The sequence below is a fragment of the Mus musculus genome, chromosome 2, assembly GCF_000001635.26.
Source record: "Mus musculus strain C57BL/6J chromosome 2, GRCm38.p6 C57BL/6J".
Taxonomy (NCBI): domain Eukaryota; kingdom Metazoa; phylum Chordata; class Mammalia; order Rodentia; family Muridae; genus Mus; species Mus musculus.
In genome coordinates this window covers 140,130,787-140,156,752 of record NC_000068.7, presented here as the reverse complement: position 1 = coordinate 140,156,752, position 25,966 = coordinate 140,130,787, and the positions used below count along the sequence as shown (strand labels likewise).

General features: G+C 36.9%; 1 protein-coding gene across 2 annotated transcripts in view; it reads left to right on the top strand.

Annotated features, from left to right (window-relative positions):
* The window catches only part of Esf1 (ESF1 nucleolar pre-rRNA processing protein homolog), a 50,678-nt gene that overhangs the window by 13,806 nt on the left and 10,906 nt on the right, over positions 1-25,966 (top strand). For both annotated transcript variants that reach the window (NM_001081090.1, XM_006500011.4), the window contains exons 8-10: positions 1,812-1,959; positions 7,839-8,000; positions 17,699-17,820. In NM_001081090.1, coding sequence (NP_001074559.1) covers positions 1,812-1,959; positions 7,839-8,000; positions 17,699-17,820 — 432 coding nt within the window. The remainder of the gene's footprint in view (positions 1-1,811; positions 1,960-7,838; positions 8,001-17,698; positions 17,821-25,966) is intronic.

Sequence of the window (25,966 nt, the reverse complement as noted above, 5' to 3'; positions counted from 1 at the left end):
TCAGTGGTAGAACACTTGTCTAGCAGTTGTAGAGTCCCTGGGTTTTAGCTTAGATTCTTTTAATAGTTATTAGTTATTAAGATTCTAGGGAATAAAGTGAAGACATAGCTTTACCTCATATGACAGCTACAAAAACCTATTAATCATTTGGAATAGGACCACATTTTTCTGCAGGTGTGATTTTCAGAAGTAGAGTAATTCAGGACTACTAGTTTTCATACTAATGACAAGCAGCCAGATTTATGTGTGTTACAAAGGTTTGTTTAGCTTCTATGTCTCTCACCGTAAGTCTCTGCCTGCAGTGGTACTCTACCACATACTGGCCTTTCCCATGCATAGAGGAAGCTGATGCCAGAGAGCTTCTGCATCTGCTACATGCTGTGCAATGGTGGGATGTTCTGATACTGAGTAGTTACAAAGTATAGTAAGACCCCAGAGTAAGTGCTTTCTAAAGGATCCAGCCACATCATGTTATTTTCAATACTTAAGTACTTAAAATAGGCAGTATGTCTAGCCAGCTAATCTGTACATCCTGCATCCTGTCTGTATCACCAATATCTGTTCCACTTAGAGTAACCATTTGGCCATTATCAGCACAGAATTATCAGAGTAGGAGTAGCTCTGAATCTTGTGAATGGCTAAAACTTCTGAGAGAGTGACAGGAATTTTTTTAAGGATCTTTGGTTAATTAGTGCCTAACTTGTTGTCTAATATGGAGAAATTGGACTAAAGAAAAAAAACAAGGACTTGAACACATTGTGTTGTAAACCTCTCCCAGGACCCTTTCACAAATAGATTTCTGTGTTGAATAGAACAGTCATTCTCAACCAATGGGTTGTGACCCCTTTATTTACTTTATGATTCATAACAGTAGCAAAATTTCAGTTATGAAGTCAAAACAAGAATAATTTTATGAATGTGGGTCACTACACCATGAGGAACTATATTAAAGGGTTGCAGCATTAGGAAGGCTGAGAACCACTGGAAGAGAGGGGAGGAGCTAGTCTCCCCAAGTCGTATATTCGATGAACGTACTTGGTATGATCAGAATACATTTGTCATCACTGACTCTCAATCTTTTTAGGAAATGGTACCTGTTGAGATTGTTTGTATATTAACAAATCTCATGTAGTCTGTGACTCTACTATTGTTTTAGTTCTCCAGATAAAGATCATATTCTCACTGGTTCATAATAGTACTAACTTTTTCTAGCATATTTTCTTATGTTTTTCTCCAGTTAATGTTTGTTCTTATTCAGTAATGAGATATCAATCATATAGCTGAGAATTAGTAGAAAGGTAAAAGTGGACAAATGTGATTTAGTCCACAAATAAGATACCATTTATAATTCATGCCATTCATGCCTGAGCTTTGTATGTGTATTGGAGCTTTTTGTTTTGTTTTGTTTTGTTTTGTTTTTGAGTCAAGATCTCACTTTGTAGCCTTGGCTGCCTAGTACTCTCAGTGTAGACCAGGCTGTCCTCAAACTCACAAGAGATCTACCTCTGCCTTTGCCTCCAAGTGCTAGGAGTAAAGGCATGTGCCACCATTTGCCAAGCATGCTTTTTAATAACGTAATACCAAACATCAAAGTTAACGTGTGCTTTAGTCAGTGTTTTACCTTTGTGCTGCTGTGCGTTGATTTTCATTCTTTGTGCTGCTGTGCGTTGATTTTCATTCTTTGTGCTGTGTGTGGGTTGATTTTCATTCTTTGTGCTGTGTGTGCGTTGATTTTCATTCTTTGTGCTGTGTGTGCGTTGATTTTCATTCTTTGTGCTGTGTGTGCGTTGATTTTCATTCTTGGGTTCAAGGTGGAGATCACTTGGGATGAGACTGACCATGAAAGAATCACGACGCTTAACAGGAAGTTTAAAAAGGATGAGCTTTTGGACATGGACTTTCAAGCCTACTTGGCTTCCTCTAGCGAGGATGAAGAGGAGGTAGAAGAAGCACCAGAAGGTATTTTCGAATCCTTTCATGGAGTGGTTAACAGAACTATGTCTGGGGAAAACTTAAGAAGACCCCCAAACTGGCTGCAGAACATATTTATACACATAGAACTATATGCATGTATATGCATGGGTAGATGTTTGAAGGACTGGCAGGATGCTCATTGGATAAAAGCACTTATACAAACCTGATGACCTTACTTTGATCCCTAGAACCCATGATGAAAGGAGAACTGACTCACCAAAAGTTGTCTTCTACCTACCATAAGCACGCTACAGCACAGGCACACCAATAACAATGATAATAATAGCAACAATAAGTAAGGTTTTAAAATAATTCTAAATTTTTTGCTAGTCTAATTGTCTATAGCCACAAAATTTATTTAAACTCTGACTTAGTAAAAATGCCTAGCCTGTTAGACTTGTAAATATGTAAAATACCTTTATGCCCCCTAACACACACATACACTTTATTGATAATTAATTAGTTTTGAGACAATTTCTCTGTGTAGACTAGGCTTACATAGATCTGCTGACTTCTGTTCCCAAGATCTGTGATTTGATTATAGGCATAGACCAACCACACCCAGTTTTTTCAGTGCTGGTGACTAAACCCAGGTCATGGTGAATGCTAGGCAAGGATTCCACTAAGATACATCCTTAAGCCTACTTGCTATAGGCGTCCTAAGTAGCTCTTGTACTTTATTATGTAGTACTTGGGTGTGTAACACTGTCTTCTTTGTCCTTGTTTTACATTTCCCTGACTTCCATAGTTCTTCCTTTTAAACCTCTTTCCTTTAGCTCTAAGTGCATCTGAGGAAATGCCTGTAGTAAGAAGGAACTACTAACTAAACTCTCTTGAGCTTTCATTTGTCTCAAAAATGCCAAAAAAATGTTTGCTTTTGTTTGCAAATCAAAATTGGATTTCTACTGGGTTCTGACTTGACTGGTGGTTATGAAGGTTATCTGGAGAGAGAGAGAGAGAATATGAGAGAGAGAGAGAGAGAGAGAGAGAGAGAGAGAATATGAGAGAGAGAGAGAGAGAGAGAATATGAGAGAGAATGAGAGAGAATATGAGAGAGAATGAGAGAGAATGAGAGTGAGTGAGTTAGTTGAACTTGAGATTTTTGGAGGGTCCACTTAATTTACACAGTGGTATCTTTTTTCAGTATTGGTGTTCTCAGTCATTTGATTTTTCTCCTGTCTTTCTAGAACTCTATTTAAATATGCATGAAATCTTTTCACTCTATCTTCTCTTGAGATTTTTGTTTGTTTGTTTCATTTTGTTTTTGTTTTTCAAGACAGGGTTTCTCTGTGTAATCCTGGCTACCTCAGAGGCACATCCCGGATGCGTTTCCATTCTCTTATATTTTATCGTTTTTTTCCCCTGTACTTCATTCTGGTTATATCCTTTTGTTTACACGTCTTCTAGTTAAGTGTCTTTTCAGCAGTGTCGATTCTGTTGATACACCTGTCCACTGAATTCCTTATCATTGTTACTATTTCACTTCTGGAAGCCCTGTGTCCCTGCTTCTTCACATCAATAGTATCACTTTTTTGTAGGCTAGTCTCTTGAGTATATTTGTCTGGTACTCCCTCTGCATCTCTGTTTAATTTCAGAAGACTACTTTGAACTTTGTCCTCTGTGGTGTGGACTTTAACTTGTGTTCTTTTGGTCTTTAATAGTTTTCCAGTTGTGTTCACAGCTGTGGATCAGGAAATAAGTGCTCAGAAACAATAGGTCTTAAAACACTTGTGATCATCCTTGTGGTAGTCCATTCTCTATTCTTGATTTTGACATGATAATTTTTCACTAACTTGTCAGTTCTTTCAAAATTTATTTTGTAATCACTTTGAAACTTTTAGAAATACCTTAAAAATAGTGTGTACAACTTAATATTGTCAGTGAAAAAGTTGATCTGATAGAAGCAGTGATTGTCAATCTTTGTTTAGGAATTGTGGATGGTTGACATGATTGTACACTTGTTAAATTGATCATGCTTTTTACTTAGAACTAATTTTGTAAAATATAATACCAATTTTTTGATCATTTAGTTCATTTGGTTGCTAGTCTGTCTCCCCCTCTACCATGTGTGTGCATGTGCATGCGTGTGTTATGTGCACATTTGCTATGGAAACCAAGGATCACCGTCAAGTTGTCTTCAATTATTTTTTGAGACAAGGTCTCCTCCTCCCTCACTGAATATGGAACTCACTAACTGGCTAAGCTGGCTGACCACTGAACTTCAAATCTGTTTTGTCTCTATTCTTCAAGTATTGGGGTTGGAGACTTGCCCTGCTTTTTCTTCAGTGTTAAGGGCTCATACTCAGGCCTTTATGTTAGCATGGCAGGCACTCCATCAACTGAGCCGTCCTCAGTCCACTAAGGTATTGTCAAAGCAATCTGGGATTTTTTCATTTATTGGTCTGTTTCTTTGTTAGTTTGTGTGGTTCAAGGGATTCAACTGAGGTACAGCTATAGCCCTTCAGCTTTGAATGTTATCTGCCTTTACATCATTGTTGTTTTTATCTAATAGAATTTCAAAACATTAAAAACTATGAGTTCAGTGTAGATAGAAAATGAAAAACCAGAAATATTAAACATGATATAAATACTTTAAATCAGCAGAAAAGAACATTTTTAGTTATAGTTTAACATTTTTCTTAGTGTTTTCCTTTTACATGCTGTATTATTTCTATGCATTCCTACTTTTTTTTTCTTTTTTTCTTTTCTTTTTTTTTTTTTTTTTTTTTTTTCAAGACAGGGTTTCTCTGTGTAGCCCTGGCTGTCCTGGAACTCACTCTGTAGACCGGGCTGGCCTCAAACTCAGAAATCCTCCTGCCTCTGCCTCCCAAGTCCTGGGATTAAAGGCGTGCACCACCACTGCCCGGCAACATTCCTACTTTGAACATAGGGCTAACATTTTAACATTAAGCCTGGACTTTCTTCGTTTCTAAATGGTCTGTAGGTTTTTGCTTTTATATCACTGAAAGTAGTGCTTTATCCTTATAAGTTTACCACAAAATACTGTTTTGTAGTTATTGATGTAAGGAAGAGAAAATCATGCTTAATAGCTGCTATTTCTTTGTATACATTACATATTGACAGAACCATGTAATTAAGTGTTTCATACTCTATGAAAATTCATGTTGGTTCATTGGGTAAAGGCTGTCAACCCTGATGGTCTCAGTTTGATCCCAGGATCCACCCACCCAGTAGAGGAGAAAACCAACTTCCAAAAGTTCTCATGGCACGTGCATATAAATAAATGGCACAATAAATAAATGTAATGAAGTTTTAATAAAGAACATTTGCAGTGGTCCTTCTATTGGGTATAAAAGATTTAATATTTTAAGGCCTTGCTGGCTGGTGCTTGTTAATTTTTCTGATGAAGTTTTATTTCTTAATGTACTTAGTATAGCCTTCTCACAGACCTTTTATAGCCCTCATAAATAAGAAGATGAATTTATGTTCATTTACTATAGGTATGGAAAATGTAAATTTATATGCCTGTATGGATATTGTGTACTTTTCTGAGAATTCTCAATTGCTTTCCTTTACCCTAGTTCTAAAATACAGAGGGAAATAATATTCCATGTCTATTGGGAATGACTAGGTCCGTGTTTTTCAACTAGACTTTGTTTGGTTTTGAAAATAGAACTAAATTTTATTGTTTTTTATTACATTTGTGTGTGTGTGTGTGTATTATGTATGTACATATGTTAAGTATGCATGTGGAAATTTAGAGAATAGCTTGCAGGACTTAGTTGTTTTCTTTCTACCACGTGGGTCCTGGTGATCAAAGATGTCACCAAGCTTGACAGCAGGCATTTATCCTCTCTGAGCCATTTCACTCATCCTGGAATTATCTTATTTTACAGAAATGAGTGTTTGCCTGCATGTCTGTGTGCTGTTTGAACACCCTTGGTACCTGTAATGCCAGGAGAGGGTGCTAGATCCCCCTGGAACTTGAGTTATAGGTGGTTTGTGAGCTGCCATCTGGGCATAGGGAATTGAACCCAGGTCCTCTGGAAGAGCAGCCAGTACCTACCCACCCACCCCATCCCCATTTAAATTTTAAAACAGTGTTTACAATAGGACACCTAGTAGTATTGATAAATAAGCATTAACATTATCATAAAATAATCATTAATTTTTCAGTGTATTTAATATCTTGGACTCACTGGGGATACAGCTCAATGGTAGAGTGTTTGCCAAGGTTCATAAAATCCTATGTTTAACCTTTCGTATTCTAAAATAGGGAAGGAAAAACCCTTAAGCTCTACTAGTTTCAAAACTTGACTTTACCACATGGTGAAATAACAAAGGTCAAGTTTTCTTAGCACCATGGTCCTTTCTTTGTATAGCTGTGAAGTAAGAATTATAATATTAACTGGCTCATAGAAAGACTAAATGATGTATATAAGTAGTTAGGATAGTACTTTGTATTATGTACTTTGTCTTAAAACTAAAGATTCGCTTCTCTCAGTTTGAAATATGTAATTTTTTCAAAAGCATGCCTTTTTCTTCAGTATTTTAATAGATCACAAACTTACCTTGATCTGCAATTTAGTGCTTGTGATAGTTACAATAGTATATTTGAGTATTAAACATTCCTGATTATTGTTTATAAGAATAGCTTATTGTTTGAATTTATTTTTTAAAAAAATCTTATTTACTATAAAAGCATTCATAAAATGTCCTTGAATTAGAAAAGCAGACCTACATGAGTTATCCCACATTTTAGAGCTTCAGAAAGTACAATTTAGTACTGGAAAAAATCAATTTAAAGTAAGCCATCAGAGACTTACCACTAAAGTTTCAACGTGGAAGCATCTTGCTTCTAATTATGTTTTCAGAAGTAAGCTTTTAATAGAATGAAATACATTGCCATTTTGTTAATGTGTTCCTCATGTTTTATCCATTGAATTATGGGATACATGACAGAATTCCATCCAACATTTATTATTGTGGTACAAAGCACAAACAGCAAAAAAATGAGCTTCATCTGTTTGGGTGAACATGTAAAAGTGTGATAGGATGATGGAAAGAATGCCCACAACCACTGCAGGGGGGAAAGAGTCCTCAAATATTTACCTAACCAACCTCTTCCCTGCTCATCGCCTTATGTAAGGAAGTGGTGTTAGCACTGATGCTTCATAGCGAGCGCCATGCTTCTATCACAGTTTAGTGACTGGTGGTTACAAAGACTGGAACTTGACGTCACTTCCAAACTTTCTTCTACTGGAGATGCTACACTTTGATACACTTGATAAGTTTTATGTTTTACATTAAAACCCAGATTTCTAATTTATGTTACTGGCTTGAAGAATTTACATTGGAACTGTAGAACAAACAAACTTTATGGATTGATTTTCTCTGATATTTGTTGTTCATGGGTTTTGTACTGTTTCTTTACATTCTAATGTTTATGAAGCTAGAACCCAAAACTATCAATTATCTTTCCACACAGTAAACTTAATTGAATTGCTTCCTAGCTTGTCTGTATCACTGATTGATGACAACGCTCCTAAGAGTAAATGTGGTTATTCACTCACATTCAGATGGGAAGAACTCAGTTTAGGTTCTAAACAACTCCCTTTGCCTCTTTTCTGTGGCCTGAGAAGCTAATCCCGTGTCCCAAATTCGCCCCAGCAACATTGAGGCTCCTTTTGTTGAACAGAATATTTTTAAAGCCACTGTGTGATGGCAGAGAGGACAAAGAGGAGACTGAAATGCCACTCTTCATGCATAGGAGGGAATATTATGTAATACTCTAGCAGTGACTACATCACATCTGAGTTTGACTAAGTACAAGACTAAGGTCTAGTTGAAGGTAATTGTTTCTCAATATTAAGTGAGATTGATTAATTTGGTTGTTTTGTTAGGTGAAGAAGGAGTCAACATAGGAGAAGATGGGAAGACAAAGAAAAGTCAGAAGGATGATGAAGAACAAATTGCTAAATACAGACAGCTCTTGCAGGTTATTCAAGAAAAAGAAAAGAAAGGAAAAGAAAATGATATGGAAATGGAAATCAAATGGGTTCCAGGTGAGAACTAGATATTAAGTAAAAGTTTTCTTCTGAATGCATTTAGATATAATAATAATAAGATGCTAACTCTTCTTTAGAAGCATACTTTTAAAAGGGTTTATTTTCCAGAGATTTTCTGGTAAAGAAATGGTATTTAATTCACCTCAGAATTAACATGTAACTATCTTTTTTTTTCATGTTTATTTAAAAATATTTTGTCATATAATATATTTTGATCCTGTTCTTTCCCCTTTTCCCTACTCCTCCCAGATCCTCCCATGTACTTACCCACTCAGACTTCATGTACTCTCTCAAAAACAAAAAGGAAAGAAAAACAATTTTCAAAAAAATGAAAATCAAAACAAACTAAAAAGAAAATAAAACACATATATCATAAAATAAAATGCACAAAAACAAACAAACCCCATCATATCTGTTTTGTATAGCCAACTACTCCCTAGCGTGGGGCCTGCCCTAACATGTGGTTGACAAACCCAGTGTCATTCCATGTTACAGAAAACTGATTTTCCCTTTCCTGGTGGGTATCAGTTACAAATCTTTCCTTGCCTACTTCCCCTTCTCAGTGCTGGAGTTTTACCTGATGTGAACCTGTGAAGGTCCCGTCCGTACGAGCTCATATGTGTGTCCGTCCTGCTGGGTCGGGAACGGTCTTTCCTTGGAGTCCACCTCTGGCTCTTGAAATCTTTCTAATTCCTCTTACCCATGGATCCCTGAGCCATAGGTATTTTATACTCTTTCCAGCTCCCATTTGATTGGTTTCTTGGTTTTACTAATTATAAATTATTTCTGTCTAATTATAAGCAGAGACCTTTCCTGGATTTGATTCCTCAACTTAGTACTATATTTTCTAATTATTACAATTTTTTTTAAAAACTATAGTTCTCAAGATCCTTTTTCCTGTAGCCTTTGCTGTTTGTTAATTCATAAGGTTTCACTAATATAAAATATGTATTATTGAGTGTTCCATCACAGTTTTGCTATAGTTAAAAAAATGTGTCCCGGTAGAGTAGTACAAGGCAAATTTCAAAATGTCAAATATAAAAATAGATAAAAGCTAGTATAAACAAGAATTGTCATATACAATACACATTTATACACACAAATAGTTATAGACATAACTGCATGTACTTTTACAAACAGTAATGGTTACAGACTACTGATACTTACAGTCATCTCTTATAGTATGTCCTACTTATAGTCATCTCTTACAGTTCTTGGTGAATTCATTCCAGTATCTCCTACAGATACAAAAACATGTCCTGTCATATGCAGATAACTTGTATACATCATCTTGTATACTTAAAATCATTTCTAAATGATTTTAATCAAGACTAAATAAAGTCCATGTAAACAGTTGTCTATATATATGGACATGTATATATGGACATATATATGTATTATATATAAAATACATTATATATCCTAAACATATATGAAAAATATATAAATATGTACTATACAGTATAAGTGTACATTTATAGTATATATATTGTCCATAAACAAGAAACAGTATGTTTGTTCAGTGCAGGTACAGTTTCAAGGTTGTTAGGTGTTTTGTTTTGTTTTTTATTGAAATTAGTGGGTATGTAATCCATGGGTGCAAATATTGCCCATTTTACTGACTAATTTTGATCTGTGGTTTTCTTGAAATATCCTTGCTAATAGAGTAAAAGACCTCCTGAAGTAAACTAGGAGCTATACCTCTAGTTTGTTTTTATCTTGACTTTTATTTGTGGATGGAATGTTAATATTAGCTCAAGTTTTTAAGAAATATAAAATGAAAAATTACCACCCAAAATTCTACTACCCTGACTCAGCTATGGCTTAGGTAAGTTCTGCTTCCATTTGCCATTTCTCTGTTCTCAAATGTTTAACCATATTTCTAATCATTCACTGCAGTAGATGTATGGCATTGAAAAGAAACAGGACAGTTTCCAAAGCCACAAATATTGGTCCATTCTAAGAGTTCTTTGCTTTCATCCCTAGCCAATACCTTGGCTTGCTTTTTTAGGGCCTTTTTAAGTTTAAAACTTTTTTTAACAACAGTAGGACCCCCACCCCCATTCCCTCAGTGAAGATTATCCAGGCCACAGTGAAAAGCAGACATTGGCACTCAGGCTCACCACTAGTCAGTTGTGTGATTTCCTCTTCACACAGCAGCCTTCACACATACCATGGATCAACCTGTGGTCTTCTCAAGCTACTGAAACTACCACTGTCAAAAGATCAAAAGATGGAGCACAGGTGCCAGGTATCACAGCCTTCACAGTGCTGTAAATATAGTACCTCATGTTGTGGTGACCCCCAACCATAAGATTATTTTCACTGCTACTTCAAAATTGTAATTTTGCTGCTGTTAAAAATTGTAAATATCTGATATGCCAGATAATAGGTGACATCTGTGAAAGGACCTTTTGACACCCACCCCTTTAAAGAGGTCACAACCCACAGGATGAGAACCACCGGTCTAAGATGTTATAATCTAGATTTTTTTTCATAATGTGAGCTATTTTTTATCAAGTAGCTTACCCAAAATAGAAGTACCAGGAAGGGGCATGGGCCCGGGCACTTTCTCTGTCTTGACATTGCTGCCAGATTTCTTTCCCAAAATATCCCATCGGTTTATAGTGCCTTCAATAGTCATTAATAGTTCCAGTGTCAGGGAATTATCACTATTTCACATTTTACTGGATGGAGTCAAGTTAGTTCTCTTAGAACACACACACACACACGCATACACACATATTCAAACAGTGTGTGTGTGTATGTTAACGTAGGTGGTGTGTGAAGGTGACAGAATAATTTGCAGGTGTCATTTCTCCCTTTTCTCGGTTTCTGGAAAAACTAAGTTTCTTCTGTAATAATATAATATAGAAATAGAAACAGTGTATTTTTCATGCTGGTTATATTACATTTGGTTTTTGTTTTATATTTTTATAGTGTTTACCATAAGATCGCGGTTTTTTTTTTTTAAGATTTTCAATTCTTTAGACTCTTAATACAATTACTTACTTTCCCCTTCTCTTAACTCCTTCCAAATCCTCCCATCTAACCTGCCTTACTCTTCTAAAATCATGACCTCTTGTTTCAGTGAATGTTGTGTATGCGTGTGTGTGTGTCTGAGTGTGTATGTGTATAATTCTTAAATATAGAAATACAACCTGTTAATTCTGTATATCATTACTTATATATATATGTTTTCAGGGCTGAGCATTTAGTATTGTTTAACCAATTGGTGTGCTTTTCTCTGAGGAAGACTGTTTCTCCTGCTATCAGCATTCCTTAGTTGCCTGTAATCTCTTTTGGGGGTTGAAGCCTCCTGAGCTTTGGTGTCGTCCCTGTTTAAGCAGTCAAGTTGGTGAGACTTTCTGGATGTAGCTTTTGATATTCATAAGAGACATAGTGTTACGGTAAATTCCCAGGTCCTCTAGCTCTTATAGCCTGTCCACACCCTTTTCCACAATAATCCCTGAGCCTTAGATTGTAGATACATCTTTTGGGACAGACTCTGCAATTGCATTTTGACTCATTGTAGTTTGCCATAATGGCTTAGTCCACTTACTGCAGCAAGAAGTTTCCTTGATTAGGGGTGAGTACTACAGTTACCTGTGGGTATAATGACAAAGATTCAGTTAGGGATTCTGCTGCTTAGTAAAGTGGTTGGCTGTAGGTTCTCCTAAAAACACATAAGTTCACTAGCCCTCCTAGGTAGTTGACAGGGTTTCCAATACCAGGTTTGATTTCTCTCTAGTTGAGTTAGGGTTGTTTTTTTCAAGATTTGTTTAATTTTTATTTTTTGTATATTGGTGAGTTTTGGTAACAAAAACGAATAGTGATAAAATAAAAGATACTGTTTCTGATGGAACTGTCTTTGAGCTACCTGTGTTGATGAGGCTGTGAGTGTGGATGGAACCGTTTTTAGAGCAAGCTGTGCTGCTGAGGCTGAGTGTTGCAGGTTAGAGTAGGGAGAGTAGTGCCTTCTAGTGTGGGAATCCTAGGCCAGTCCCCACCTTAACCCCTTTCCTGGAAGAAGAAAATATCTGAGGAAGTCAGTTCAGAAGATGCTGCACTGGGTCCATGGCTTTTAAGGTGTTTTTACAGTCTTTGCCAAATTAGACTTTCGTATGGTATAGATGGTGGGGTGTTTTGCTTATGTTTAACTCTTGCTTTGAATTAATTGAATATCATAGTCCTGTAGAGTATCTTTTATCAGGTGAAAGCGCCTCTACCATTTTCCTCTTAAAGTCCTAGGGTTTTTTTTTCCATGTCCAATTTTTCTTCCAGAAGTTATATTTGATGCATATGTTACTTTTTTACTTTGGATCTGTAACTCCTGATTTCTGTGCCTTTGAATCTGTGCAGCTTGCCGAAGAATTTCTTCAGTTCTATTTTACTTCATTAAGTCCTTTGCTTTTTTAAGTGCTGATTTTATATTTTGTATCTCAATTTCCAAGTCTATAGTCTGTGACTCTGTCTTACTGGTTTTTGTTTCCACTTACTCTAGTTCCTCAGGGATTTTTATTGGGATCTTCTTGTCTTGGATCTTTCTTTTCTTTCAGGAACTCTGGATCAGACAGAGTTCCTTTTACAGACTATTTGTCAGGTGTCTGGAGGCATTTCTAATCCAAGACCTATTGAATTTTTGAGTTGGTGTATTTGGGACCACACAAGTAGTGTGAATTCCAGCCACAATTCCATGGGTTTGTGGGCTTTGTGGTTACAAAGTCTCAGAGGAGAACTGTATTTTTACTCCCCATCTTCATGTACTCCCCCAGAACTGTAGAGGGAGGGTCATCATCTACTGGTGGCACATTTAAGGATCCTGGGACCTCCCACCATGATCAGACTCCAAACTTTGGCCCCCACCTCCTTGGCTGAGAGCCCATAACAACCCAAAATCCATACTAGACTATATTAGCGTAGTGTGTGTCCCCAAGGAGAACTCCCTGCTTCTGAACTAACTTAATATTTCTATTTGAGCTTCCTTATTGAGACTTGACACAGGAATTCTTCTTGTTTCCTTATATCTTAGCCATTCATGTAAAAGATTTCATTCATTTTCTACCTTGCCTACAATTATATAAAAATAACATAAATGTATAAAAATAACAATAGAACAAGTAATTTTTCAGTATTTGCCATAAATAAGTTATCAGAATGGTTTTCCCAGACTTGGCTAGAAGTTAGAGGACAGCTTAGTAGTATGTTATTGTAATTACAAACTGCATGAAAGGCAAGAAAAACATACAAATAAACTTGAGACAAATACAGAAAACAATAGCTCCCTAATGAGGCCCAGATGTCTTGTATTTGAATTCAGTGTTGTAGGAATATTGAATGCTAAGAAGCAGGCATAGGGGACAGTTTGATGTGTGGTGAAGTTGGTACCCTGGAATTGGAAGCCATTACTTTAAGAGAAACTGAAAGGGGATTTCAAAGTTAGAGAAAGACAACCCAAATTCTAGACAAATGTAAAGCCTTTTCTACCAGTGAAATAACTTTAGACAATAACAGCAAAATGCAACATCTATTCAGTGAGTACTCTGGGCTTACCTTCCTTGTATATTTATTAAATGTTTGGCAATTAAGTTATGTGAGTAGAAATTCCCAGTCAGATCATCTTTTAGATTTATCCTTATTATCTTCATTTTAACTGTATACTTTTCACATAGTAGGTATAACAGGATTCTAATAGTATTGAGTACAACCAGAGAGCATTTGTTGACTCTGGCTAGTTGATAGTTTTAGCCATTCACAATTGTTTTTGAAACTAGTTTTTATTTTACTTTCAGTTCCATGTGTTGTTGCTCCCAGTCAGTGGGGTGGGAGAGATTTGAATCACTTTCCTTTCACTTGCTTCCTTATCCTATGCACATTTATAAGATTTGTGCTATATGCCAGGACTCTAATGAGCCAATAATATGGACCCTTGTTATGTGAGTAACCGTGTCCTTCCTTGTCCTCACACCTTCAAGAGTAATGTGTTAGTTGGGAGAGGTGCCTTGATAGCAGTGCTCTTTAGGACCTGGCTAGTGGTTTGCCTCTAGAAGAAAGCCCGGAACCCAGAATGAGTTCCACATTTGGAGTCTGGTGTTAGTGATGGTGGTCAGTAACACTTTAAAGCGTTTGAAATTGAGTGCTGCATAGTCTAATTTATAACACACAAAAAGTTTTATGAGATTGATATGTAAGTGTTCATAAATATTCCCAATGAATCCTAAGCCCATATTTAAGTAAAAGTGCCAGTTTCAACCTATATGAAAACTCTTAAAACATGCATTTTGTTTTTATAAATAAAGCCTGTAACAGTACCTATTTAAGTTGTTTTAAATCATTTGTATCCTATCCTTTGAAGACTTTTCAAACATTTCATGTGGATAAGGTCAGGAGAAATATATATTCTTCTTGGAGATTTTGTAAGAATATTTATGAGTCTTTTTATATGCACCGAAACTGCCAAAATAGTTTTGAATAGATCATGCTTATTAAATTATTATTATTACTATATTGAGTCATCTGCTTTTGTGGTTAGCTCTAGAAGGGGCTTTACCCTTTATTTGTGGGATTATTGATATCTTTAATTTGGCAATCTATGCCAAATTATGCCTAAAGGTTTGCTTTTGGGTTTTTTTTTTTTAAACAAATTTGTACAAAACTAAAGGAGTTATAATGAAGTTGTTTTTCAAGTCCCATTGTGGCTTCCCTTAAGTGAGAGGCTGAACTGACTCTGAAGAATGTTCTTGTGTGTTTGCCGAGAGACTTCTGGGATAGACATATTTTTAAGAACTTAGAACATAAACAACTGTGATCTGTGGCAAGAGATTTAAATGACCTCATGATGACAATGAGAACAAAGCATTTTTAAGTTATCGTGGTGGTGTGTTAATTCACTGCAATGTGTTTGTCATTCCTCTATTTTGGTATTAAGTGGGAGCCAGGCAAAAAAGAAACTACAGGCTGACTTGAACTTAAGATATTATTTCTTTATTGCTACCAACAAACTAAGTTCGAGAAAATATTATTTCTCGAGGATACATTCTGCCTCACTTATTCTAGAACTAGTGGTACAGATGAGTCACTTAGAGACAGAAGCCTTAAAGTTTTAGTTCACTTTCTGTTAGGAATAATATGTTCTAAATATCAAAGATCAAACACTTGGCAGGAAATAAGAGTCTTTCCTTCAAAAGAAATCAAGACAGACGTGTTTATTAAGTACTTATTGTGCACTGGGAACTATGCTAAATACTATGGAATGTAAAAGAACGTGACTATCCTGTTTTTCGTTTAGAACTTCAGGTTCTCAGCAGAGCCACATAATAAATACTTAATTTGTATTTGTTATTTACATATCAATATTAAGAAAGTTAAATTGCCAAATAAATGACACCTCAGTTACATGATGCAAGTAATCACATAACCCCCTTTTATACACCTAGCCAGGCATGGTGGCATTTGCCTTTATTCCCAGCTCTTGGGAGGCAGAGGGAGTGCACTTTTATAAGTTCCAGCACAAATCTTGTCTCAAAAAAGTAACATTTTAAAGATTTATCTATCTAATAATAATAATAGTATGCTTTTAAGATTTGAGATTAGACTGTATGCTGACCTGCATGCATTCTATATGTTATTCTACCTTGTTATGTGAAATCAACTTGTATCAGAACTTACTGCCTTCTCCTGTATGAATGAGGGTCTCATCTTACATTCCCTAGGTACATTACATTTCATTTAAAGATCTGTAGATAACTTGGTATCATTCACATTTCATATGAAAACCATTTAGTAATGTGAAATGTTTTTCTCATAATAGAATGTGTCTTAATGATTCATTTAAATTTTACTTTATGTGTACGAATGTTTTGTCTGCTTGTATATTTATGCACTTTGGGTCATACCTGTCACCGAAGGAGGACAGAAGAAGGCATTGAATCCCCTGAGTTAGAGTTACAGGTGGTTTTGAGCCACTATGTAGGTGCTGGGATTCCAACCAGGGTCCTCTGAGAGAGCAACCTCTTTAAGAGCCATCTCTCCAACCCCAGATCCATTTTTGAATTAATGAATGTATTTCTGGTTTGGCATCTAACAAATCTGTATGTCATAAAATGAAACTTAAGAGTATGTGTAATTTAATTTAGTACGTTTATAAGTCCTAGAAATGTGGGGATTCTTTGCCTTACAGCTGGGAAATGGGCATAAGAGCTCACCTGTTTCAAACTGGTCTTTGGGGCTCACAGCCTAAAAGCCCTGAAATAGTGATTCTGAGTATTTCAACATCTGCTAAGTATTTTGAAGTTCAAAGGGGGGAAAACGTGCATGTGAGAGGGAAGGTTTGTATACATCCAGTCTCTACCTGATTCATTTTGCATACTGAGACCACAGGTAAACTTGAGTGAGTAGGTAGGATGGGGTAAATCCTAAAGCTGGCCAAGATCCTCACTTCCACCAGAGTACAGAACATGTAACTACTATTCTCTCTTCTTTGAAGATAATGGTATTTATTTATTCATCTATTTTTGTTAGAAATGTTGAAGGACACAGTGGAGGTGGAGCTTTAAATATTTATATGGCATAAAATCCATCTTTTAAAAATAGCAAATGTCTGGGCATGGTAGCACACACTGGTAATTCAGTCTGTCAGGAGGCAGGGCCAGGAGGATCACCACAAGTTCAAGGCCTGTCTGACCTACATAGTAAGTTAGGGACCAGCCCAGTCTGGGACTCTGTCTTCCTACAAACAAAATAAAATGTAACAGTGAATGGAATGATTCAAATGGTCATTTTAGAAAAAGTGGTGGCTGACCCAATTCGTCATTCAAAATACATTCAAAATACTATAAATGAGCAAACAGCCTTGGTAATGAGGTCTCATTGCAAGTACATTTTTAAAGTGCGAGGTTAATGACAGTGAAGGATATGTGAGTGAGGAGCACAGTATAGGAACAAAAGCTTCAGAGATGAACCATGACGACAGTGGCATTGGAAGAGCCAAGCTCTTACCTACACAGCCTTATACAATGCTTGATTCATTCTTCAGTTTTTGTTAGTCACTTGTAATGGCCAGGAAACACAGTCTTTCACTGGATGATAGGAAAAACTAGAGAAGATTTTGCTTAGGTAGTTAGTAGTTATAACCTGAGACTTGTTCTAGAGTTTTTCTTCACTCAGTCATCACTAAAAGGCAGAAAGTGAGATGACCTCTTGGAGGCTCAAAACAAAGGTAGAGAGGACACTTAGACCTACGTAAATATTTGGGTTTCTTTTTCTTTTTTACTTTTTTTTTCTTTTTTCTTTTCTTTTTTTTTTTTTTTTTTAATTTTGTTCACTTATTTTGAGACAGTATTTCTGTTGTATGGCCAATTTGGACTTAATCTCTTCCTTAACCTGGAATTGTAGTTTATAACCACTGTGTCTCACTAATAATAGGTTTTTCATTACTAACCATGTGTCAGATTGCTAAATTTCTTGATTTGATTTCCTTTGGCTAAATGTCTCTCTGTTTCTCTTTGTCTCACACACACACAGTAGGAGTTACCAAAGTTACTTACCATTTTGTGGTCTTAGGATATTGCAAGTATTCACGGCTGTATATAACTACTTATATAAATTATGTTTGTTCTCTTTGTTTTTATAAGCTTTTAACTGGTCGAAGATAAACTGTTTTTAACTGAACTATTTGGATTTTGTTTCTCTTCTAGGTCTTAAGGAGAGTGCAGAAGAGATGGTCAAAAACAAGTTGGAGGGAAAGGATAAACTGACCCCTTGGGAACAGTTTTTAGAGAAGAAGAAAGAGAAGAAAAGACTGAAAAAGAAACAGAAGGTATCCATGCTAATTGCCCAGGTGTTCACTGAATGCCAGCTGTCTATAGGAAGGTGCTTCTTACCATATAACCCGAGTTTCTCTTCCTGAGGCTGGGATTGTGTGAGCCAACACACGCATCTACTGTGAAATAACTTTAGACTTTTATTGAAATAAAGTGGGAAAGTAGGGTAAAAGACCTGCCTTCTTGATATGTTACCTGCTTTTACTAGAGCTTTCTTCAAAACTTAAGTAGCCAGCTAATTGCCACTAATAGAATGATTCCATGAGAGATAAAGCTAGAGGTTTCTGGGAGATTTCCTAAGTCTTTATGGGGTTACTACAGTAGTCACTCTGAGACTTTAGACAGCATTCTGTAAGCTCTAGGCTTCCCTTACACTTTTACGTTTTTCTTCTTGTTTTCTTATTCTTCTTGTTGATTTGAGACAGCGTTTCTCTGTGTAGCCCTGGCTGTCCTGGAACTCACTCTGTAGACCAGGCTGGCCTCAAACTCAAGAGATACTCCTGCCTCAGCTTCCTGCATGCTGGAATTAAAGGCGTGCACTACCACTGCCTGGCCTCTTTTCTTTTTCTTTCTTTCTTTGCTCCCCCCACACACACACACACACTTTTTAATTGGACAAACTCTGGACTTTTTTTATTTAATTAAAGAATAGTTATTTTCCCTGTTCCTCCTTATTGTCCTTACACATACATGAGAATAATGCATACATGCAATCTGCTAAGCCTGTATGTGTTTCATTCATGTATGTATGTATGTATGTATGTATGTATGTATGTATGTATGTGTGAATTAATTAGATATCCATTTGGCATGCTCATCCCTAGGGAAGACTAATTCTTCCTTTGTGAGAAATTTTTAATTGCCTGTAGCTCTTCATCTATGCATTGTGCCTTGTAGGATTTCACCCATCTATTTTGGAATGTCAACATGGTAGTCTGTCATTGATCAGGTACCATATTATTGAGATTTCATGCTGCAGCTTCCCTGTTCAGTCTAGGAGACAGTCTTCTGCTTACCTCATACTCAAAATCATAAGTTTTTAGTTCCATCTATTTATCTACAAAGTTCATGATTTTATTACATAGGGTATATGCCACCACATTTTTGTTATTCATTGGTTAAAAAGCATTTAGAATGCTTCCATTCACTAGCTGTTGTCAATAGAGTAACAGCAAACATTGCTGAGAGAGTATCTGTGAGGTGGGATGTCGAGTCCCTTTGGGCCTATGCCAAGGAGGAGTATAGCTGAGCCATGTAGTACATGTATTTAGCTTTCTGAGAATTCACCACACTTATTTCCAAGGTGACTGCACCAGATTGCAATCCCACCAACAGGAAATAGGGTTCTCCTAGAAAATAGGGAAACACATCCTAGTTGTTTTGTTGATCTTAATCATTCTGGATGGTGGAAGATTAAAACTCAGTTGTTTTGCTTTATATTTCCCTAGAAATTAGGGAAATAAGGATGATGTTTTGGGTTTTTTGTTGTTGGCTTTTGGTTGGTTGGTTGGTTTTTGTTTTGCTTTTTAAGATTTCTCAGCTACTTTTATTTCTTTTTAACTATTTTGAATGTAAATCATTTGTCAGGTATATATGTGGCAACGCTTTCCTCCTGCTCTGTGGGCTTCTGCTTTACTCGGTTGGTTAATTTTATTTTTTAAACAATTTTTTATTAGATATTTTCTTCGTTTACAATTCAAATGCTATCCCGGAAGTCCCTTATACCCTCTTCCCTCCCCCCCCCCCAACCCCCCACCCTGCTCCTCAACCCACCCACTCCTGCTTCCTGGCCCTGGCATTCCCCTGTACTGGGGCATATAATCTTTACAAGACCAAGGGTCTCTCTTCCCAGTGATGGCCAACTAGGCCATCTTCTGCTACATATGCAGCTAGAGACACGAGCTCTGGGGGGGTACTGGTTTGTTCATATTGCTGTTCCTCCTATAGGGTTACAGACCCCTTCAGCTCCTTGGGTACTTTCTCTAGTTCCTCCATTGGGAGCCCTGTGTTCCATCCAATGGATGACTGTGAGCATCCACTTCTGTATTTGCCAGGCTCGGGCATAGCCTCACAAGAGACAGCTATATCAGGATCCTGTCAGCAAAATCTTGCCGGCATATGCAATAGTGTCTGAGTTTGGTGGTTATTATGGTCTGGATCCCTGGATGGGGCAGTCTCTGCATGGTCCTGCCTTCTGTCTCATCTCAGAAGAAGCTTTTCAGTTTGATGAAGTCCCGCTTGTTAATTGTATTGGCCTTAATTCCTAAGCAAATGGAGGCCCATCAATAAAGTCCCTTCCTACTCTTAGATCATGGAGTATACTGCAGTTGTGAATAAGAGTGTATCCATGTTCTCTTTCTCTGTGTGTTTATTGTTGGTGTATAGAAGAGCCATTGATTGATGTAAGCTGATTCTGATTCCTGACACTATCCTGACATTTTTTTAAATCATTTCTAGATGTTTTCAGTTAGAATTTTTGAGATCTCTTATATATAATATTCTACCATCTACAAATACAGATATTTTGACTTTTCCTTTTCTTATTTGTATTTCTTTAATTTTCTTCTCTTGCCTTACTGCTCCAGCTAGTACTTCAAGCTGTATTGAAAAGGAGTAGGGACAGTGGACAGCCCTGTCTTGTTCCTTATTTCAATAGACTTGCTTCAAATTTTTCTCCATTTAGGATGGTGTTGGCTGTGAGTTTGATACATGCTGAGATATATTCCCTCCAGGAATACTGTCCCTTGGACTTTTATTATGATGATAGCACATTGGATTTTTGTCAAAGGCTTTTCAGCATCTACTGATCATGTGATTTTTCTTTTTAATTCTACTTATGTGATCTGTTAATTTATTGTCCTTCATAAGTTGCACCAACCTTGCATCTAAGGTAAAGCCAACTTGGTCATAGTGGGTAATCTTTTTGATACATATTTATTGAGGATTTTTTAAAATAATTTATTTACATTTGTGTGCTTTGGTGTTTTGCCTCATGCATATCTGTGTGAAAATGTCAGATGTTGGAGTTATAGGCAGTTGCCAACTACCGTGTGGGTGCTGGGATTTGAACCTGGGTCCTCTGGAAGAGCAGCCAGTGCCCTCAACCACTGAGTCATCTCTCCAGCCCTGAGAACTTTTTTAGAATGTATTTTCATCCGGGATATAGGCCTGTAGATTTCTTTTTCTGTTATGACTTTCTCTGGCATTGGGGTTAGAGTGATGCTGGCATGTGTTAGCATGCATTGTAGTAGGAGTTTCAAAGTACTCTGTTTCTATTTTCTTTAAAATCTTAAGAAAATTAAAGATTGGCTTAGATCTTTGAAAGTGTGAATTCATCTGGGTTTCTTTCTTTCTTCCTTTCAACAGGACCCTTATTACTTTTTCAATCTCATTTGTTACGGGTCTGTTTAGATTGTTATAACTTTGATAGTTTGGATAACTCTAGAAATTCATCCATTTCTTTTAGATTTTCCAACTTAATGGTGTATGGGTTTTTTAATTATTCCCTTATAATATTCTAAATTCCTTTTGTCTGTTGTAATGTTTCCCTGTTTATTTTTGATTTTGTTAATTTGGGTCCTTTCATTCTTTTGGTTAGTTAGGCCAAGGGTCTGTCAACTTTGTTTATTTCTCATAGAACTAGCTCTTAGATTTGTTGATTCTTGTGTTGTTTTCTTTGCTTCCATTTCACTGGTTTCTGCTCTGATTTTTATTATGTCTTGCCATCTACTGGATTTGTTACCTTTTCCAAAATTTTTAGTTGCATCATTAAGTCATTTATTTGTACCCTTTATAGTTTTGTAATGTAGGCACTCAGGGCTATAAATCACCCTTGTAGGACTGCTTTTAATCTTTCCCAGAAATTTTGTTGCATTGTGGTTTTATTTTCTTTTAGTTTCAGGATTTTTTTTTTCTTTCTTAGTTTCTTCTTTGACCCATCATTTTCCAGTAATGGGGTGTTTAATCTCCATGAGTTTCTGTCCTTACTGGAGATTTGCATGGTATTGATTTTAGCTTTTATTTCATATGGACAGATAGGCTACATAGAGTTGATTTTTCTGATTTGTTAAGAATTGTTTTTCTGTTACAAGATATAGTTTATTTTATAGATGCTTTCATGGGCTGCTGAGTAGAATGAATAGTCTTTGGTGTTTGGATTAAATATGCTGTAGATATCTGTCAAGTCCATTAGCTGTATAATATTACTTATTTCTGATATTTCTCTATTTTTTGTTCACTTGTCCTGTCTAGTAGAGGAAATGGGGTATTGAAATCATCTATTAGTGGGTTGATAATAATAATTCAATTCTCGTAGTACATAAGTTGGATGCATCAATTTCAGTACATATATGTTAAGATGATAATATCTTCTAGCTTAACTGTATCCTTAATTAAAATGAAGTGCCCTTTATCTCTATTAATTAGTTGTTTGAAACCTATGTTGTCAGCTAATAGTAACACCTGCTTGCTTCCTGTTACTTTTGCTTGGAATGCTTTTTTCCATCCTTTCCCTTTAAGATGGTGCCTATCTTTAAAGCTCATTCAGGCAGCCTGCATCATTTGATTTGAGAATTGAGGCTATTAAGATTTAAAATTATTGAAAGGCCTATGTTGATTGCTGTCATTTTATTGCTTTTGTGTTAGTTGTGGTTGGTTGGTTGGTTGTTTTGGTTTGGTTTGCTCTAACCACGAGCTTTTCTACCCGGCCTCTTTGTTCCTAGAAATAACAACTCTGAGACTTAATTATTTATGAGTAAATGCTTAGGCCATAAGCTTTGCCTTGTTCCCCAACTAGTTCAAAACTTAATTACCTATTTATTTTATTCTAAGTCCCACTATGTGATTGGTTAGCTTTCCACAGTTTCATGCAACTGTCCTTCAGTATTCAGAGCAAAGCTCCACATCTGTTTCCCAGAATCCTGTCTGTCTCTGCCAGATTTCCACCTTCTAATCCTGCCTCAGCTCATTGTCCAATCAGCTTTTTATTGACAAGTGATTGCTTTTGCACAGAGCACAAGACATTAATTATATCTACAGTTTGCTGTTTATGTTCTTGATTGTATTTAGTATTTCATTAATAATGTTTTATTTGTCTTCTTTCTAGGATCTCTTGGCTATGTTTATTCTTCCTTTAGAAGTATTGTTTCCAGTATTCTCTTTAGGCTTGGTTTTCCAGACATGAATATTTTTTTTTAGCCTATTTGCATCATGGAAAAAAATTTTTTTCTCTCCTTCAACTATGGCAGATAGCTTTACTGGGTACAGTAGTCTAGGTAGGTGATTGTGTAAAATTTGGAGTGCATTGCTCTTCTGGATTTCAGAGTTTCCATTGCGAAGTCGGCTGTTATTCTGATGGCTTTTCCATTTATGTGACTAGTGATTTTCCTCTTGGAGCTGTCACTACTCTTTGCTCTGTTTAAGTGTTTCAACTATGATAATGTTGTGGGGAGTTTTACTTATGTTCTTGTCTAATTGGTATTAACAGCTGTGCTTCTTTGAACATCAGGTTTTATCTTTCCTTAGTTTGAAAGTTAACTTCTATGATCCTTTTGAACATCTTGTCTATGCCATTGACCTGTGATCATCTCTGACTACAGTTCAAAGGTTTGGTTTTTCATGGGTCCCACAGTTTTTTCCAAGTTTTGCTTTACCATTCAGAGTTTTTTGTTTGTGTATGTGTATAGATCTACATAGATATAGGCATGCAGGTAACATAGATATATAGAGACTATAAAATATAATCTGTCTTACATTCTATCAGTTTTACTTGTAAAGCTTTTCTCTGAGTTTTCAGTTTGCACTAACTTTTTAATTCTACCTTCATTTCGGCTTGAGGTCTCTTCAGTATTTCTGTCTCTTTTCTAAAAACCTGTATTGTTTTTATGTCATTTCAGCCTTATGTTTATATGTTTTCTTGGGTACCATGCAGACATTTTCATCTTTTTGAGTTCATTGATTCTCGTTGTGTCTCTAAACTTCTTGGGTTTTGTTTTGTTTTTTTAATTAGTTGTGTTTGTTCAGTTCTGTGACCTTGTAAGAGACACCATGACCAAGGCAACTCTTTTTTTTTTTTTTTATGGTTCTTTTTTTTTTTTCCATTTTTTATTAGGTATTTAGCTCATTTACATTTCCAATGCTATACCAAAAGTCCCCCATACCCACCCACCCCCACTCCCCTACCCACCCACTCCCCCTTTTTGGCCCTGGTGTTCCCCTGTACTGGGGCATACAAAGTTTACGTGTCCAATGGGCCTCTCTTTCCAGTGATGGCCGACTAGGCCATCTTTTGTTGCATATGCAGCTAGAGTCAAGAGCTCCGGGGTACTGGTTAGTTCATAATGTTGTTCCACCTATAGGGTTGCAGATCCCTTTAGCTCCTTGGCTACTTTCTCTAGCTCCTCTATTGGGAGCCCTGTGATCCATCCATTAGCTGACTGTGAGCATCCACTTCTGTGTTTGCTAGGCCCCGGCATAGTCTCACAAGAGATAGCTACATCTGGGTCCTTTCAATAAAATCTTGCTAGGGTATGCAATGGTGTCAGCGTTTGGATGCTGATTATGGGGTGGATCCCTGGATATGGCAGTCTCTACATGGTCCATCCTTTCATCTCAGCTCCAAACTTTGTCTCTGTAACTCCTTCCATGGGTGTTTTGTTCCCAATTCTAAGGAGGGGCATAGTGTCCACACTTCAGTCTTCATTCTTCTTGAGTTTCATGTGTTTAGCAAATTGTACCTTATATCTTGGGAATCCTAGGTTTGGGGCTAATATCCACTTATCAGTGAGTACATATTGTGTGAGTTCCTTTGTGATTGTGTTACCTCACTCAGGATGATGCCCTCCAGGTCCATCCATTTGGCTAGGAATTTCATAAATTCATTCTTTTTAATAGCTGAGTAGTACTCCATTGTGTAGATGTACCACATTTTCTGTATCCATTCCTCTGTTGAGGGGCATCTGGGTTCTTTCCAGCTTCTGGCTATTATAAATAAGGCTGCTATGAACATAGTGGAGCATGTGTCCTTCTTACCAGTTGGGGCATCTTCTGGATAAATGCCCAGGAGAGGTATTGCTGGATCCTCCGGTAGTACTATGTCCAATTTTCTGAGGAACCGCCAGACTGATTTCCAGAGTGGTTGTACAAGCCTGCAATCCCACCAACAATGGAGGAGTGTTCCTCTTTCTCCACATCCACGTCAGCATCTGCTGTCACCTGAATTTTTGATCTTAGCCATTCTGACTGGTGTGAGGTGGAATCTCAGGGTTGTTTTGATTTGCATTTCCCTGATGATTAAGGATGTTGAACATTTTTTCAGGTGCTTCTCTGCCATTCGGTATTCCTCAGGTGAGAATTCTTTGTTCAGTTCTGAGCCCCATTTTTTAATGGGGTTGTTCGATTTTCTGAAGTCCACCTTCTTGAGTTCTTTATATATGTTGGATATTAGCCCCCTATCTGATTTAGGATAGGTAAAGATCCTTTCCCAATCTGTTGGTGGTCTTTTTGTCTTGTTGACGGTGTCTTTTGCCTTGCAGAAACTTTGGAGTTTCATTAGGTCCCATTTGTCAATTCTCGATCTTACAGCACATGCCATTGCTGTTCTGTTCAGGAATTTTTCCCCTGTGCCCATATCTTCAAGGCTTTTCCCCACTTTCTCCTCTATAAGTTTCAGTGTCTCTGGTTTTATGTGAAGTTCTTTGATCCACTTAGATTTGACCTTAGTACAAGGAGATAAGTACCAAGGCAACTCTTATATGAGACAACATTTAATTAGAGGTAGCTTACAGTGTCAGAGGTTCACTCCATTATCATCATGGCAGGAAGCATGGCAGCATCCAAGCATACATGGTGCTAGAGAAGGAGCTGAGAATTCTGCATCTTAATCCAACTGCAGCCAGGAGAGGAGTGTCTCCCAGCAGCTAGGAAGAGGGTCTCAAAGCCCAACCCCACAGTGACACACTTCCGATAAGGCCACACCTACAAGGCCATACCTCCTAATAGTGCCACTTCCTGGGCCAAGCATATTCAAACTACCACAGTTCTACCTACCACATGTAAGCAACACTCACCTTATTTATTTTTTTTTAAGATTTATTTATTTATATGCGTACACTGTAGCTGTCTTCAGACACATCAGAAGAGTGC